This window comes from Sorex fumeus, unplaced genomic scaffold (genome assembly GCF_029834395.1).
Source record: "Sorex fumeus unplaced genomic scaffold, SorFum_2.1 ptg000098l, whole genome shotgun sequence".
NCBI lineage: Eukaryota > Metazoa > Chordata > Mammalia > Eulipotyphla > Soricidae > Sorex > Sorex fumeus.
The window spans coordinates 26,401,377-26,420,402 of NW_026606155.1; the positions used below are offsets into that span (position 1 = coordinate 26,401,377).

The 19,026-nt window shown below is 44.7% G+C and overlaps 1 protein-coding gene across 4 annotated transcripts in view; it reads left to right on the plus strand.

Annotated features, from left to right (window-relative positions):
* The first annotated feature begins 958 nt into the window (after nt 1-958).
* The window catches only part of DCAF5 (DDB1 and CUL4 associated factor 5), a 120,855-nt gene continuing 102,787 nt past the window's right edge, over nt 959-19,026 (plus strand). For 2 of the 4 annotated variants that reach the window (XM_056134359.1, XM_056134360.1), the window contains exon 1: nt 959-1,253. In XM_056134359.1, coding sequence (XP_055990334.1) covers nt 1,037-1,253 — 217 coding nt within the window. In that variant the 5' untranslated portion in view covers nt 959-1,036. The remainder of the gene's footprint in view (nt 1,254-19,026) is intronic. The other 2 variants (XM_056134361.1, XM_056134362.1) reach the window with 2 other exon arrangements.

A 19,026-nucleotide genomic window follows, 5' to 3' on the forward strand; every position in this document is an offset into this window, starting at 1 on the left:
CATCCGGCCCACCCCGATTCTATTCCGGGCGCCTCCTATGGTACCCGGGGAGGTGGAGAAGGCGGCGGAGGTGACGTCCGAGCACCGTGGGTAGTCCCCACCTCCAAGAATCTCAGAGCTCCTGCCGGAGGTGAGGTGGAGACGGAGGAACAAACAAAAAGAAAAAAAAAACACATTAAAAAAAATCTCTAAGCAATCTACTTCCCCTCAACCGTCCAGCCCTAATTCTGGGGCTCTCTTGGCGCTACAGAGCTGGGGCGGCCCTAGGATGCTAACAGAGCGTCGGGTCCTCGCCCCCTTCTCTCCGCTTCCCCACGAGGAGCTGTTTTCTTCCCCCCACCCCACCCCTCTGCGTTGTGTAGCTGTGTGTGTGGGGGGCACCCCCGGACCTCGACTGGGGATGGATGGGCAGCACTCCCCCCACCCATCCCTCGGATTGCTCTAGACACGCATTCAACTTCAACCGAGTGCCGCGGGGTACCGCGCCAGCCGGGATGCTCGGAGGGAGCCGCCGCCCTCGGTCGTCGCCAGCCCAGCCGCCCGCGTTCTTCCGGCCGGCCGCCCGCTCGCGACGGGGGAGGGGCCGCCTCCTCCTCCTCCTCCTCCTCCTCCTCCTCCTCCTCCTCCTCCTCCGCCGCCGCCGCCGCCGCCGCCTGCGTTCCCCGGGGCCGCGCATCGCGGAAGCGCGGCGGCAGCTGAGGATCAGCTGCTGGAGGGGGCGGAGCCGCCGAGGGCGGAGCCTGGGGGCGTCGCGGCGGGCGGGGTGTGTGTGTGGGGGGGGGGGAGGGCGCGGGGGTGGGGGTGAGGGGGGCCGGTCGGGAAGCCGCGAACGGCGGCGAGCGTCGGCCGCACACACACCTCGCTCCGTCTGCCATGGCTGTTTAGCGACGCCTCCGGATCGCCGCGCGCGGGCCGGGCCGGGCCGGGCGGGGGGCGGGGGGGGCAGCGCGGCGGCCGCGCGGGAGGCCGAGGGCGGGGCGGCGGCGCGAGCGGCTGCGGCGGCGGCGGCGGCGGCGGCGGCGGCGGCGGTTCCAGCATGAAGAGGAGAGCTGCTGGCCTGGGGGGCAGCATGAGGTCAGTGGTGGGCTTCTTGTCCCAGCGGGGCTTGCATGGGGACCCCCTGCTCACTCAGGACTTTCAGAGGAGACGCCTGCGGGGCTGCAGAAACCTCTACAAGAAGGACCTCCTCGGCCACTTCGGCTGTGTCAATGCCATTGAATTCTCCAACAATGGAGGCCAGTGGCTGGTCTCAGGTAAATCAACCCCCTTCCCCTCTCCCCGCGGCCTCCCTCTCCTCCCCCCACCCCGGTGCCCCGGCCTTCGCCTCTTCCTCCCTCCCCTCCTCGATCGCCGCCCCCTCCCCCTCCTCCTGTGTGCCCCCGCGTCCCCCCTGTCCCCTCCCTGCGGTGGGAAGCTGGGGTGTCAGATGAAACCCCGGCAGCGGGGAGGGGGGGAGGCCGGGAGGGAGGGGAAGGCGAGGATGTCTTCGCTCTCTCTCTCTCTCTCTCTCTCTCGCTCTCTCTAAAAAGGCCTAAAATGGTTGACAGGTCCGGAGTTTCGCCCGAGCCCGAGTGCCAAGCGGCGGGGCTCGCGGCCACTACCCGGGAAAGTGCAGCGGGTCGGGCGGAGGGCGGAGGGCGGGGGCGGGGGGGCGAGGTTACGGTTGGGCAAAGTTGGATGGGAAACTCCTGCCTCCGCGTACTTGGGGGGGGGGATAAAATAAATAGAAGGTGCGGGGGACACGGGGTGGTGGCGGAGGCGGGGAGTGTGTGTGTCTGTGTGTGTGTTGGGGGGGTGATGCCCGGGTGCGGGGGGGGGGGGAAAGGGGCCGCAGACGCGGGTGGTGACAGCGCTGGGCAGCCCCCCCCGGGGAGGTGCGGGCTGCGGGCGGGGGGCTGGGGGCCGCTCCCCCGTCGGCGTCCCCGGGGGTTTGGGGGGTGGTGGTGGTGGGGTGCCCGGCTCCGTCCGCGGGCCTCTTCCGCGTCTCGTGTTTATTATTCCCGTCGGGCCGGGGAGGGGGCCGCGGGCTGGAACTTGGATGCGCAACTTGGGTGGGTGGGGGGGCTCGGCGGGGGTGGGGGGCGACCCCCGGAGACTTGTTGGCGGGCGCCCGGTGCACCCGCTTTCCAGCCCGCCTGCCGTTGCAGGTGGTCTCGGCTCCCCACCCCCCTCCCTACCTCCACGGCCCCCAGCTCCCGCCCGCGGCAGCCGGCCCGGGTTGCCCACCCCCCTCCTCATCTCTCCCCCTCTCTCCTCTCCCCCCCCCCACCCCCCGGGGCTGCTCCTCCGGTGTGGGGCCAAGTGGCGAAATCGAGGCCGGGGCTCGGGCCGGGAGGTGTAGGCCTCGCTCTCCCGGGGCTCCTAGCGACAGGCTGCTGAATCGATAGCCTATTGCTCCCGGGGAGGCCCGGGCCGGCTGGCCGGGCGGGGGGCGGGCGGCGGTCCCCGCTGTCCCCGGGGGGAGGCGGGCAGGGGTCCCCGCCCCCACCTCCCCACGCCCCCCTCCCGGGGCCCGGCTGGTGGGGATGGGGGCGGCGGGGCTGCCCCGGCGTTCCCGCGCTCCTCCTGCGCTCCCTGGTCCCCATTTCCTCCGAGCAGAGCAGAGGGAGGAAGGGACGGCCCAGCGCTGGACGTGGCGCTGCGCGGCATCCTCCAGGCCCTGCTCCCCCACCCCCCGGAAGGGGTGCTCTGAAAAAAATTATATATATATATATATATATTACGTCAGTGGGCAGCTCGCCCGAAACTTCTGGGATCGTGGCAGAGCATCGGGCTTGGTCCGCGAGTAGCAGTCGGAAGTGACACGGGGGCGAGCTGTCCGATTTGGGTGGAGCAGAGAGATAAGTGGTGCCGCGATCGTTTGCGTGATAAACCGTCTGGGGTTTCTGGGGTTTCTGCAGAACGGACTTGACTCTTCCACTCCAGATCATGTTCCCTTCGACGAGGTAGATTTTGGCCCTCCATCATCCCCTAAAAGAAACCCGATATCCCACTTAAAGGCATAACTATTACCCACCCCCAACCCCCAGCCTTCAGCAAAAGCTTCTTCCCAGAAATTACCAAGGCAAAACAGGGGGCAAAGGGTGGGGGGAGAGCATCTAAGAGCTTGCAGTTCCCCCCTCCCCCTAATTCTGCCCCCCCCCCCCATCATATTCCTGTCTCCTGGATTGATAAGATTCCAACAGATGATGGGACGCTGGGAAGAACTCATCCTACTGGGAGAGGCACCTGGTGTGTTTGTGTGTGTGTGTGTGTGTGTGTGTGTGTGTGTGTGTGTTTGGGGGGGGGGTCATTCAACAGGCCGAGCAAGCCATGATGATTAAATCATAAGCACTGGCTCTCTCCGACTGCTTCAGTACACTTTTAATAAAGAACAGATTTATTAGATAATTCACATGCCATGACAGTTCACTCCAAGTTGACACTTTTAAAAAATGCACTAGAAAGGGACTTCTGCTCTCCAGTGGCTCTCCCTGTATGCCTTTATCAGTACAAAGCGCTTTCCCTGTGTCTTAAGTGAACCCCACTTTCTCTGTTGGCTCGTTGTTTCCTTCAGCTTTTCAGTCTGTGGATGAGGATTCTTTCCAGGGGGCGGAATCTGGCAAACCTCGGTCTTGGCATTCATTTCCTTCCTTATACTTCCTGGATTCCCGCCTTCCTCAACCTTAACTCCTCCTTCCTTCCCCCCTGGCTAGTTTCCTCCAGCCCAGCTCTTCCTGTTTCCTTTTCATCGACCCCAGCCCTTGTTCCTAGACTTTCCAGCAGGCTTTTCCACTTGCCTCTCCCGTTTAGCTCTGATAGATAGCCTCAGGTTTTCTTGTTCCCTGAACAAAGAATTTTGGTTAAAAAGCCTGTCTAAAGCTAGTCATTATAATTTACAGTTAACAAAGTTCCTCCTGTTTGCCTCAGATTAGGAAGCACCCTCTGGGAATCATAAATACACCTTAATTTGCAAAAGCTAGCTAAATTTCGTTCTGGGAAATCCTTCAGTAATCTCTTCCAAGTTAAAAACTATTGAAAGGGCTGGGGATGTTGCTCCTTGTTAGAACGCATGCATATGCATACCTTGCCAGGGTTCCTTTCAAGATTCCAGAAAACAGAAGCCATTTACTGTCTCTTTTCTATCGGTGTCCTTTAGCATTTTACACCTGAAAGAAGAGGGGTAAATAGAGACTAAAACTCTTTGTTTCCCTTGTTTCACAGTAATGACTAGGAAGTTCAGAGTCAGGGAGCAATGTCATTATTTTTATGCATTTTGTTGTTCTTGTATCTTTTCTGGATTGATTAAAGCTCTCCAAGTGACCGTTAAAATGATTGTTCATTAGCTTGTTCATTGTTTTCATTTACTACTCGGACAAGCACACATTTCTTATATTGATACATGCTGTTTGCTAAAAATTAACTTAGACCGAGGGCAAAATGTTCACGTGGTTCCTGTTATCTTCTAAAAATGCTATTAAGTATATATATATCATTGACTTTTCGTTGTTCTAACAGGTAGCCCCTTTCCCAGGGCACTAGGAAACCAACAGATGCTAAGAGTTAAGGTGGATAAAATTAGGAGAGAGGAGGTACTGTGCTGGGACATGTGATTGTGACTGAAATAAGTAGGAGGAGACTTCATTTCCTCAACTTGCAAGAACATTAAAATATATAAACCTAAAACATTTTTAGTATTGTTCGAAAAAGGACATTGTGATATATCATGTGAGGCAGGATGGTATATTGCAGACATATGGTTAAATCTCTGCCGTGTCATTGGGTATGTGAAGCTTATTAGTCCGGTTGCTCCTGTACTGAGTTTATTTCCGGAGTCAATGCCAGCACCTACCCAAAGAGCTATTTTTTTGTTTGTTGTTTGGGGGCCACACCTGGCAATGCTCAGGAGTACTCCTGGCTCCACACTCAGGAATCAGTCATGGCAGTGCTCAGGGGACCATATGAGATGCTGGGGATGGAACCCAGGCCAGCCACTTTACTTTCCCTCTGGCACCTGAAGAGCTCTTGTTAGTACTACTTTATACAAGCTTAGGTTGGGTCCTGAACAGTGCCAGCCTCTCAGAGAAAATTCTGTTTTCTTTCTCTTACGTACTTAAAACTTGTGATGTCATGAATAGCTGCCACTTATTCTTATAGTATCGATAATGGACGTATATAAGTGGGGCAGAAATGATAGTTTTATAACTTGCTGATGTATAATGAGACACTGTGCTGTGAAAAGAGCTTGAGATTGGTGTCACATGATGGGTTGGAAGCGCTGTCCACAAAGTGTATTTAAGTGACTCTGCATCCTTTATCTATAAAATAGGGATAGCAGATTGCCCTCACGACTTAACAAGGCTGCAGAATTCAGTGAAAATCAGTGAAACGTACTTTGTAAACTTCAAAGGTTTAAGCAAACTTTATTTTTCATAAAGACCAGTTTGTGCTTGTTGATTACATAGTCGTTTTCTGTTTTTTGGGCCACACCCAGTGTTGGTCTGGGAATTGCTCCCCACAGTGCTTGTACACCAATCCATTGAGTTATCTCTCAGCCCCTGATTATAATTTCTTAAACTATTTATAGTTGCGGGTTCTTTGAGGGATGAGTGAGGGATGAGAAACAATCCTGGTTGCTGATGTGCTACTTACAAGAGATTCCAACAGCATCAAGGAGGTTATGCTAGTTTATATATTGGGGCTACAGTGAGTTTACCTTTAGTATCTTTGGTTGTGTCTAGTATTTTATTATTTTGCAGAGGGACATGTGGATACAAAGCAGAGCTAGATGTACCAGGTGTGTGGGAATTGAACCTGGACCTCCTAACATGCACAGCATATGACGAGCCCTTTGAGCTACTTCTCTGATTCTGTGTCTAGTATTTGGTGGGGGCTGGGGGACTGTGCCACACTGACTGAGCTGAGGACCTGTTGGTGTTTTGGGAGCCATATGTCATTCTGGTGTCCAACCAGGGTTGACTGCATGCAAGGCAAGTGCCTTTCCCCCTATACTGCTCTTCTTTTTTCCTAAAATGAAGTCCTTACATGCTTGTTTAAAAGACCCTTCTTTTATCTTTTGGAAGAAGATGAATATCTTGAGATATAATTGGAAGACCAATAAGAATGTAGCTCTATGTGTGTATCTGACTTGGATTGCAACTCTACTTTTTAACATCTTGGTGATGGTTTGTGGAAGCAATCTGGGCAGTAAACACGAGTATTCAGCTCGTTGGCAAGGAAAGTTGCTATATTCCCTCTGACTTGAAATTTAAGACATTGAATACTGTAGAGCTAGTAGATTAATAGTCCTTAAGTATAAAGTTTTGAGTTATAGTGAGAGATTGATTTCTTTTTCCATGCTTATAATTTAGGAAAGGAACCTTCATAAACTTTTCAAATAGCATCAGCAACTGTACTCTTTTCAAAGTGTTAATTAAGTAGGAGTTGTGAATGGGGAGAGGCATTTAATTACTTGGTCATAATGTTTATAACTTAGGTAACTCTTTGGTTCTATTTCTGTCTCACATGGTTCTGACTTAATTGATTGTTTTAAGTGTCTATAAGTATATGTAGAAAGTTGGAGCATAAACCCAATGAGGCTCTCTGGGAGTATCAACTGACTTGCTTACTGTACTTTGACAAGTACTTATCCTCTGTTTACTTATCCACATAAGGCCAGTATCAAATAGGGTTGTGAGGATTGAATGAAGTAATGATAACATATAGTTCTTAGCATCATGGAGCAAGGCCTAAAATTGCTGCTGTTGATTCTAGTGACTCCCGGAGCTATTGCAGTTGTTATTGTTGCTGTTTCACTTGAATATACAAAATCCTTTTAGTATATTGACACCTTCAACTTCTGCTGTTTATTGTGTGTGATACAGTAGGTTGTGAAAATATTGAGAAAGAAGTCAATTAGGGGCTGGAGTGATAGCACAGCAGGTAGGGCGTTTGCCTTGCACGCGGCTGACCCGGGTTCGATTCCCAGCATTCCATATGGTCTCCTGAGCACTGCCAGGAGTGATTCCTGAGTGCAAAGCCAGGAGTAACCCCTGAGCATTGCCAGGTGTGACCCAAAAAGCAAAAAAAAAAAAAAAAAGAAAAAAGTCAATTAGGGGAATTGATAAAAATGTTTCATTGAGGGCCGAGGATGTGGCTTCAAGAGGTAGAGTACATGCCTTACATGATCCAGGCCCTGGATTTGATCCCTTGCGCTGCATCACCCCTTAATGCTGCCTAGTATGACCTCCCACTACACACATAGAATGATTTTTGAATAAGCCTCACCCTGATATTGACATCAGAGCATATTTTTCAGCATCATATAATAACTATGATAATAACCATATGTTAATTTGAACCCATTAATTAATGCTAATTTCCCATTGCCCAATAATTAGTTACACCACATTTTACTGGGCTTTTTTTGGAAATTATTTTTTGGGAAGTAAAGTCATTTATGAATGTATTATCTACAGGTAAACTGTTAAACTTTTGCCAATTATATGAAGTATTTACTAAAACTTCACATGTGTTAGTATGGACTTGGTTCAGTGCTTAGTTTGTCAGAAGAAATACCACCATATTTCTCGTAAATACAGTGGTAGGGCAGAATTCGAACTTTGAGAAGCTTTCAGAATACATACATTTTGACAAGATGAGTAGGAAATTCCAGAATTTCCCTCTGAACTTTTCTATCTGCTGGTAATTCATTGATGTGAAGGTACTGAATCTTATTATATGGTCTGTTTATGAGGTCAACACTTAGATTCTGAGTGCATACTATTTACAAGATGGAAACAGAAGAATAGAAATGATGAATCATATAAATCATGCTCCTAAGAACTTGGCATTGTAAAAATGTTTTTCATTTGTACTAATGTGTGATGCTTTAAAGTGTTTCTTTGTTGCTTTATGATACTCTAATATATACTTGTATAGATACTTAATTTTTCTCTGGTTGACAGTAATTAATATACCAAAAATCCTCTTGACTATAAATTTTACTATGAAAGAAGGCTCATAGAGATGGCTTTGTGGACATTATGATGATAAATTATAAAGATCATGTCATAAGGGTAAATTTATAGATACACATTTTTCAACTTGTTCTTCAGTCAGCCAATTAATATTTGTCAAAGATTGACAAATTTAGACACTTGCCTGGTTCTGTTCTTCTGCTTTAAAACTATTGAGTGAAATTTAATCAGTATTGATCTCTTAACTCATTAGGCTTTAGTATGTGAAAAGTTACCTTTGTGTTCACTGTTGTTTAGTGCATCATCACTGACTTATGCCAATGCATTTTTTTTTAATTAGTAAGAGTTCCTAACGAGCAGTAGCCTTCAGTTATGCATCCCGGCCACAACATTGAAAGGAAAAGGTGTCAACCTGGATACAAATGTTTACTCATTCACTGATAATTGATTGATTTGGTTCCAAAGTACTGAGGGATCACTTAATTCAGTGGAATTTTATTGATCAGTTAAACTTAAGACATAAGTGGATACTGCTTTCTGAATTCCAAGTTAGGGAGTAGATCTTGTTTTAATTTTCTCATGCATTGAATTAAGTGTATGTTTGAAGGGAGTGAAAGGACCATGTTTAGAACTTTACTTCTGTTGATAATAAACAGCTTAATTTTAATCTTTTTTTCCTCTAGTATGGTTCCAAGAAAGATATAATTAACGTCTTTCCTTAATTGTCTTAGTGTGAATTTAGATATTCAATAGTGGAATTAAAGCCTTTTAAGGAAAAATGAACTAAAACCCTAATTTAGATGAAGATTAGAGGTAGCTTAAGAAGGAATTTCTCGGGGCTGGAGAGATAGCACAGCGGGTAGGGCGTTTGCCTTGCACGCGGCCGACTCGGGTTCGATTCCCAGCATTCCATATGGTCCCCTGAACACCGCCAGGAGTAACTCCTGAGTGCAGAGCCAGGAGTAACCCCTGTGCATCGCCAGGTGCGACCCAGAAAGCAAAAAAAAAAAAAAAAAAAAAAAAAAAAGAAGAATTTCTCTTGTTTTCAGTTGTTGACATTCCACAATTTGTTTTTTGGAAATTAGGCTATTCCCAGTGGTGCTCAGGGGTTATTCCTGATACTGTATTTTTTTTTGGGGCGGGGGGAGGACGGTGGACCATATGCGGTGCCAGAATCCAACCAGTATCAGTGGCATGCAGGGTAAGCACCTTAACTCCTCCTATCTTGCTGTTTCTAGTACCCAAAAATTTTATAAAAATTTCTGTCTCTTATAAGAAACAAATCTTAATCTGTCAAATAACCCTTAGATTATTGTGAGAATTGTCACTGTCACTGTCTTCCCGTTGTTCATCGATTTTCTTGAGCGGGCCCAGTAATGTCTTCATCGGGAGACTTTGTTGTTACTGTGTTTGGCATATTGAATACATCACGGGTAGCTTGCCAGGCTCTGCCGTGCGGGCGAGATCCTCTCGGTAGCTTGCTGGGCTCTCCGAGAGGGGCGGAGGAATCGAACTCGGGTTGGTCATGTTGACCTCGTGCAAGGCAAACGCCCTACCCACAGTGCTATCGCTCCAGCCCCATTGTGAGAATATAAAATTATATTTATTTTCTACTCTGTCCTTAAGTTTTTGTTTGTTTGGGGGCCATACATGTTAGTGACTGAGGGCTAATTGCAGCTCAGTGTTATCCCCATCATGGCATAAGGTCCCCTGTGCACCACGAAGGGTGATCCTGGAGCACAGAGCCAGAAGTACCCTGAGCACTGCCAAGGTTAGGTTTTGTGATGCCCCCCACGTCACACCCCCCCCACTTCTAAGGTTACCATATGTAGTCGATAAGGTAATGCCTTGACTACCTTGATCCCTTGAGTAACTTGAGTGCTGGGGCCCATTTATAATTCCAAGGAAAAGCCATAAATAAAAGCCATGTATTTATGGTTTTTCCTTGGAATTATCCCACTTTTCCCATTGTACCATACACTGAGTACTCTTTTAAAAAAATCATCTATTGATTTTGAGGTACTATGATTTCCAGTACTATTAATGATGGTTTCTTGTGCACATAATTCCACAACAGAGTATTGGCCTCCTTCCATTAATGTTCCTAAGATCCCTCCCTTTCAAAAAACACCCCCCCCTCAAGTCCCCTCCGCAAACTCAGTTGTATGGTTCAGCCCTCTCATTCTTTTCCTTTTGACCCTTTGTTGCTACTTTGATATGTATCTTCAGTCTCACATATGAGAAGCTCACAGTGAATACTCTTGAGTCTTAAAAAGGTCTTCCTTTGAGATCAGGGAGATAGCTAACCAAGCTGGAATGTATGCTTTGCATGCTCGAGTCCCAAGTTTGATGCAAGCATGATATGATACCCTGAGCACCATCTTGAGTGTCCCTCAAGTAGTGAGCTGGGAGTATTTCCTGAGTACTACCAGGTATTGTCCAAAACCAAAACCAAAAGCAAACAAAATAAAAAGATCTTAACTTGAATGATAAGTTACATGGCTACTACTTATGATCATCTGAGCTATTTGGTAATCATAAAACTGAAGTAGCGTAGTGCTCTTAACACTTCCCATTCTCTGTTTAATATCTTTGGTGGAGAAGTCTCCTTTCTTTCCTTGTTAGATCTTTCCGTTTTCAGTTAGGAGAAATCTGATTGATAGTGAGAGTGGTCCTTCCTATCTTGCTAGAGAAGAAAGATGAGAAAGGCTAAACCTATTACGGAACTCCTAAGTTTAGAGTCAGTTTTATGTATGTACATACTCTTAGAATTCTATTTTTACTGTTTTCTCATATATTCTGTTTTCTTTTAAATTTTCCTGTGAGAGTTGCTTTTTGAGAAATGATTCTTCTGAGTTGGCAAATTTTTCCTGAGCTGTTTTCAAACAAGACTGGATATGATGTTGATTACAAAACAATGCTACAGGTTTAATTTTGCAAAATTGGAAAGGATTATTGTTGGAAAGGACTACTGATGATCAACTGAAGCCTTCAGCTTTACGTGTAAGGACCTAGGAGCAGACATAAAGTGATCTGCTCAGTAGCTCCCTAACTGTTGAGTAGTATAAGCAGGATGAAATCTAGGCTCCTCTAGATGAAGCGTCTTTGTATATCTCAAGCACTAGATCGAACACTACTGAAAGCATGTGAACCAAAATACAATTAAACTTAATATTGTAGTTGTCAGTCGTAGGTGGGAGGGAAGAGGGTAAACTGAAGGGATGGGGGACACAGGTGGTAGAATTGGAGATGGGAACATTGTATGCCTGAAAACCTTTTGTAAACAAATCACAGTGCATTCAGACAAAAAACACTGATTCTTCTGAGCTGGTCTTTCCACTCAGAAAATAATAAATGATGAAGTTCTGCATTTTAACTTTTTTTTATTAAGGGAGTGAGCACTTTTTAACAGATTTAACTAAAATGTTAAATTCTTAAAATGGTTTATTCTTTCTGCAATTTCCCCCTAAATATGGCTTTTTGACAAAATTGGTTTTGCCCCATTATTTTACAAATGAATGAGAGATTCCAATATTCCAGTTTCATATTTCTTCTTTTTTTTTTCTTGCTTTTTGGGTCACACCCCGTGATGCACAGGGGTTGCTCCTGGCTCTACACTCAGGAATTACTCCTGGCTGTGCCCAGGGGCTCAACAAAAAATCTCTTTTTCTTGGGTAATGTTCTTGGAAAAACATAGACCTTCCAAAAGTAAAGAACTATAGCTCAGGAAGGGTTAGAGTATATACTTTGCATGATAGAGGCCTGGCTTTGGTCCTATCACAGTATGGTCCCCAAGTACTTCTGCGAGTAGCCCCCCAGAATCAGAGGACAACAAAATCACAGGCTGCAGGCTAAGTATTAAAACCGGAGGGCCAGAGAAAAAGTACATGGGTTACATAGACACTACCAACTCTGGTTCTATCCCTAGCACCATCACAAGTGACTCCTGAGCACCGAGCCGGGGTAAACCCTGAGCAGGTTTGATCTACCGCAATAACCCCGCCAAAAGATAAAACTGGAGACTCAGGGATCCAGAAATATAAAACTGGAGGGGCTGAAGTGATAGCACAGCGGGTAGGGCATTTACCTTGCATGCGGCTGACCGAGTTCGATTCCCAGCATCCCATATGGTCCCAGAGTACCACTAGGAGTAATTCCTGAGTGCAGAGCCAGGAATAACCCCTGAACATCGCCTGGGGTGACCCAAAAGGCAAAAAACAAACAAATTCAGATTCCCATTAAAATCGTACTACACAGCTTCCTTCTTTCTGAGTTCAAGTCTTGTATCAAAATTCCACTTGTATCTTTTGTGTTACTACTTACGGCCAAGTGACTAATCTGAGCCTCTGAGGTTTGTTGCTTTTTTTATAGGTCCCTTAACCTTGTTTCATGTCCTAGTGCAGATATCTTATCATTTGCTTCTGTAGAGGGCTGAAGCATGTGTTTGCCTTAGACATATTGGCCAGAAATAACTGAAATTTGGATGTTTGGCAGCCAACTTCAAGCAGCATTTGATTTAGTGTCGGCAGGGACATCTCTGATTATAAACCTGTTGGTAGTAGGTATCATCCTAAAAGGTTGAAGATTGGTTAGCCCATTAATTGATCAGTAAGAAAAATGAAATTTTTTTTATTATGTTGTTAAATTTACTTATAAAAGGAACTTTACAAAATTAGGGAGGCAAAGGGGTAAGGGAGCCATTTTGGGTCATTCCCAGCAGTGTTCAAGGATCACTCCACGTGGTACTTGGGAGCTCATATGTGATGCCTGGAATTGAACCAGAATCTGCTGGGGGTCAGCTGTGTGCAAGGCAAGCGTCTTAACCCTTGTACTATCTCTCAGGCCCTACGTAAGCATTATTTTTATTTGGAAAAAACTTAAGAATGAGAAATTTTCAGAGTGAATGAAGAGCGTCAGTGATATAATTGGAAATGCATATTATCTAGGTAAGTTCTCTAAACGGAAGAGGAGAACTGGAGGGGATACAATCTGTGGTCTTAGTTTGGGAGTACCTTTTTTTTTTTCTTTTTGGGTGACACCTGGCGATGAACAGGGGTTACTCCTGGCTCTGCACTCAGGAGTTACTCCTGGTGGTGCTCAGGGGACCATATGGGATGCTGGGAAATGTGCTCCACCAGTGCACATTTTCCAGCACATTCAAGGCAAACGTCCTACCCACTGTGCTATCTCTCCAGCCCCACTTTGGGAGTATCTTAGAGTGCATCATCCACTGTCTAATAATGCCCTTGTAAATCCTTAGTGTAGCTGAGGCCCTGAGAATCTATTTTTAGTGTTTTCTTGCTTTATTTGAGGAGCTTTTGTTCTTTGGAATTTCATTAATTCTGTGCTTGATTATTAAGTACAATTTCCTGTTGAATCATTTAAGTCACCAGAATATGGCACTTAGAAAGTAGTCTTCTCAATCGTAAATTTTCAAAATATGTATAGGTTATAGGGAAATATTGAAAAGAAAGATATTTTGTGATTATTTTGGGGGAGTAACCTCATCTTAGTACTTAAGGGTTGCTCATGGGGGCATTGGGGGGCCCTGTAGTGCTGGGGATCAGACCAGGTCACCCACATGCAAAACAGATGCTCTAGCCCTTTGAGTTATCTACTTGATCCTGAAAATAGGTATTTTCCTTTTTAATTGAATCACTGTGAGATAGACTCTTACAAAGCTGTTCATGATTAGGTTTCAGTCATACAGTGTTCCAACACCCATCCCTCCACTAGTGCACATTTCCCAGCACCAATGTCCCCACGTTCCCTCCCATCACCTCTCCATCTCCCACCCTGTCTCTAGGGAAGCCCCCCCCCCCCCTTTTCCCTCCCCCCTTTTGGGCATTGCACTTTGCACTTGCAATGCAGATACTGAAAAGTTATCAGGAATGTCCCTTTACCTATTTCCAATACTCAGTTCTTGTGCAGCATGATCATTCCAAGCTATTATTGTCATACTGGTCTCCTCTATTTTACCTGCCCTCTCACCCACACACACTTGTGGTTGATTCCAACTGGTTTTCCCTAGTCATGGGTATTAGTCTTCTACTATATATTTTTTTATATACTACAAATGAATGCAGTTATTCTGTAACTGTCCCTCTCCTTATTTCACTCAGCGTGATATTCTCCATATCCATCCATTTATAGGCAGATTTCATGACTTCATTTTTCCTAACAACGGCATAGTATTCCATTGTGTAGATGGATGTAGATTCCATTGTGTAGTATTCCATTGTGTAGTTTCTTCATCCAGTCATCTATTCTTGGGCACTCAGGTTGTTTCCAGATTCTGGCTATTGTGAGTATTGCTGCAGTGAACATAGGAGTGCAGATGGTGTTTCTGCTGTGTGTTTTTGGGCCCCTAGGGTATATTCCCCAAAGTGGTATTTCTGGGTCAAATGGGAGCTCAGTTTCTAGTTTTTTGTGGAATGTCCATATTGTTTTTCAAAAAGACTGAACCAGTCAGCATTCCCACCAACAGTGAAGGAGAATTTCTTTTTCCCCACATCCAAGCCAGCGCTGGTTGCTCTTGTTCTTTTGGATGTGCTCCAGTCTCTGTGGTGTGCGATGATATCGCATTGTTGTTTTGATTTGCATTTCCCTGATGACTAGTGATGAAGAGCATTTTTTATGCACCTTTTGGCCATTCAAATCTCTTTGAGAAAATTTCTGTTCATTTCTTCATTCCATTTTTTGATGGGGTTAAATGTTCTGTTTGTTCTTGTATATTTCAACCAGTAGGAATGAGATAATAAGATGGCGCGCAAACTCCCCGTGGTGTACCCAATATCCTAAATACCAGTAACAATGATGGGTCTCATTCTCTTAACTCTGAAAAAGCCTTGAATATGGCACTTTTTAAAAAATCTCAGGGCTAGGACGAAGGAGACGTTACTGGGGCCTGCTCGAGGCAATCTACGAATAACAGGATGGTCGTGATCGTGATCGTGATTTCAACCAGTGCCTAGTATATTTTTGATACTAATCCCTTATCAGAAGGATATTGGGTGAGTAACCTTTCCCATTCTGTAGGCTGTCTTTGTATCCCAGTCACTGTTTCCTTTAAGGTGCAGAAACTTCTTAGTTTAATGTAGTCTTACTTGTTTATCTTTACTTCCACTTGCTTGGTCATTGATATTTCATCTTTGAAGATAACTTCAACTTCAGTATTGTGGAGGGTTTTGCCTACATTTTCTTACATGTGCCTTATGGATTTGGGTCTTATGTTGTAGTCTTTAATCCACTTTGATCTGACTTTTGTGCATGGCATTAGATAGAGGTCTGTGTCCTTTTTTTTTTTTTTTGCATGTAGCTGTCCAGTTTTGCCAGCACCACTTGTTAAAGAGGCTTTCCTTGCTCCACTTCATATTTCTTGCTCTCTTATCAAAGATTAAATGATAATACATTTCAGGGTGTGTGTCAGGATATTCAATCAGATTCCATTGGTTTGTGGGTCTGTCTTTATTTCAAAATCATGCTATTTTAATGACTACCACTTTGTAGTACAGTTTGAAGTTGGGGAAGGTGATACTCCCATCTTTTTTTTTTTTTTCACAAAAATTGCTTTAGCAATTCCTAGGGGTTTATTGTTCCCTATGAATTTCAGAAAAATTTGATTAATTTCTTTGAAAAATGTCACGGGTATCCTTATAGGGACCTCAATGAATCTGTATAATACATTGGGGAGTATTGTCATTTTGACGATGTTAATTCTCCCAATTCATGAGCAGGGGTTGTGTTTCCATTTCCTTGTGTCCTCTTTTATTTCTTGAACTAGTGTTTTGTAATTTTCTTTATACAGGTCCATTACCTCCTTAGTTAAGCTGATTCCGAAGTACTTGATTTTCAGAGGCATGATTGTGAATGAGATTGTTTTTTTAATATCACTTTCTTCTCGTTCATTATTTGCATATAGGAAAGCCATGGACTTTTGGGTATTAATTTTGTAACCTGCTACTTTATTATGGGCTGGAGTGATAGCACAGTGGGTAGGGCGTTTGTCTTGCACGCATCCGACCCTGGTTCGATTCCTCTGCCCCTCTCAGAGAGCCTGGCAAGCTACCGAGAGCATCTCGCCCGCATGGCAAAGCCTGGCAAGCTACCTGTGATGTATTCGATATGCCAAACACAATAACAACAAGTCTCACAATGGAGATGTTACTGGGCCTGTTCGAGCAAATTGATGAACAACAGGAGGACAGTGCAGTACAGTGCCACTTTACTATCCAAATCTTGTTCTTGGGAGCTTCTTGGTAGAGGCTTTAAGGTTCTCTAAGTATAGTATCATGTCACCTACAAATAGTGGAAGTTTGACTTCTTCCTTTGGTATCTTTATCTTGCCTAATTGCTATGGCAGGTACCTCCTGTACTATATTGAAAAGTGTGGGCATCCCTGATCTTAAAGAAAAGGCTTTTAGTTTTTCCCCATGAAAATAGATATTTTCATGAAAAGTTAAAAAATATTATCTACTCAATGGTTTTTAAGATAGAGGATATTTTAACCTTATTAACATGTGTTTATATATCTGTTTATCTCATATTTAAAAGTAAAATTAGAATCAGGCATATATTTTTTACTCTTTTTCCTCTATTTTCTTTCTTCTCCCTCCTCCTTCTCCTCCTCCTCCTCCTCCTCCCCCCTTTTTTTTATTTTCACCACACCTGGCAGAGCTCAAGCTTACTCCTGGCTCTGTACTCCAGGATCACCCCTGGTCATGGTTTGGGAACCTGTGTGGTGCTGGGGATCAAATCTTTGTTGGCCATGTGCAAGGCAAATGTCTCACATGCTGTACTCTCCGTCCCTACGGTACTGTTTTCTTAGTATTGAAATAATTCCTATGTCATTGACTATTATTCAAAAGTAGCATTTCTCAATTACAACACTACACATATTAGACTAGATAATTGTTTTGGGAAGACTATTATGTGCAAATCATAGAGACAAATATATACATGTGTATGTATACATACATACATACATATATATATGTTATATATATATATATCTGCCTCTCTGAGAGCCAGGCAAGCTAATGAGAATATCCTGCCATGGCAGAGCCTCGCAAGTTAGCCGTGGCATATTTGACATGCCAAACAGTCACAATAACGGGTCTCATTTCCCTGACCCTGAAAGAGCCTCCAATACGTTGGGAAAGACGAGTAAGGAGAGGCTGCTAATATCTCAGGGCTAGGACGAATGGAGACGTTACTGGCACCCGCTTGAGTAAATCAGTGAACAATGGGATGACAGTGATGCAGTGATTATGTGCATTGTAGGATGTTTAGTAACATCTTTGTTTTCTAACCAGTATGTCAGTAGCATTCTCTTTGGTTGTGATGACCAAAAATGTCTCTAGACATTGCCATATGCTCTTGGCTGGGGGGTGTGGAGGATAGGGAAGCAATGACAAAACACCACTGTTCTAAAGTAAAAATCCACTAAGTTTAGTTTCAGGATCTCTTTATACTCCTGAAAATTATTCAAGACCTTAAATAACTGCAGTTTGTATGAGTCATGTTTGTCAGAATTTATTGTATTCAAATTTAAAACTGAGAAAATTTAAAATAAGAAAATAAAGGAGTAGCACTGCTAAATTTTTCCAGTTCTCTTTAACGTCATGTATTATAAAACATAGTTCATTTGATCTTTTTTTTTTTTTTTTTTTTTGCTTTTTGGGTCACACCCAGCGATGCACAGGAGTTACTCCTTGTTCATGTACTCAGGAATTACTCCCTGTGGTGCTCGGGGGACCATATGGGATGCTGGGAATCGAACCTAGGTCGGCTGCATGCAAGACAAACGCCCTACCCACTGTGCTATTGCTCTAGCCCCATCATTTGATCTCTTTTGAAATACTGGTTTGCCTACATATATTTTTTAAAAAATCCAGTATTAGACAGATGTATAATTAGAAAAGGGATAAGTATTTTAATGCTTTTATCAGTTATATTATTCTTTGATGCTGACAATTAGAAAGTGTAGGATCTGAAATCCTATCAGAGAACTTTTCATAGACAGTTACATCAAAATCCTTTTGTCTGTTTTTGCCTTGAGGTTGCTGATTCCTCATGAAAACTGGGAAGACCTGGCAACTTTAAACCTGCATTCTTCTTTTTCTTTTTTTTTTTTTTGTCAGGCAGGAGAGACACTGGGGACCGGGCATTGCTGGGGACTATTTGTATCTCAGGGTTCAGGGAACAGTGAGGTATTAGGGATCAAACCAGAATGCAAAGCACTTGCTATAACCCTTTAGGCTAACTCTCCCACTCCAGATCTGCATTTTTCTGTGGCAATAACTTGCTGAGTAGTGGATTGCCCCTTCCAAAACAGAGTTTCTGTTCTCTAGACTATTTGATCTGGCAGGTTTTGTCACTGTGCTGCCCACCTCCTGTTGTATTTGGTAGGCTGAACTGTGTTCTGGCAAAAAGCATGACCCTTGGTGCCAGATCCCAGCTCACGTTCTTGGTAGCATGTTCCTTCAGGTTGTTAAACTTTTCTGTAATTGCATCTGGACAATAAAGATAGCCATATAGACTTTATAGGATTTAAAAAAGCATTAGAAGAGGCCCTATCCATTGACAACAACAATAACAAATAAACCTTTTTTCTTAATACTTAATCACTTAATCACTTAACTTCCCGTTAGTCATTGATTTGCTCGAGCGGGCGCCAGTAACGTCTCCATTTGTCCCATTCACCTGACCCTGAAGGCTTAATACTTACTGTGTGTTTTTATTTTTTGTTTTTATGCCAGGGATAGAACTCAGTACAAGGGAGGAGTGCTTTCTACCACTGAATTCTGTCTCTGACACTTTACCATCTGTTTTGTCCGGGGAAGATGTCATAGCTAACAGAATAACCTAGACACTAATATTTCCAAGTGTGATAACCCACGCATGGTTTTATAACATTGTGGTTACTTGGAAAAGACAGATTCACTGGATCACACAGGTTCTTTTGATTGCTTGTTTTTGGGTCACACCTGGTGGTGCTCAGAGGCTACTCCTCTTGGCTCTGTACTCAGGAATCACTCCTGATGAGCTCAGGAGACCATAAAAGATG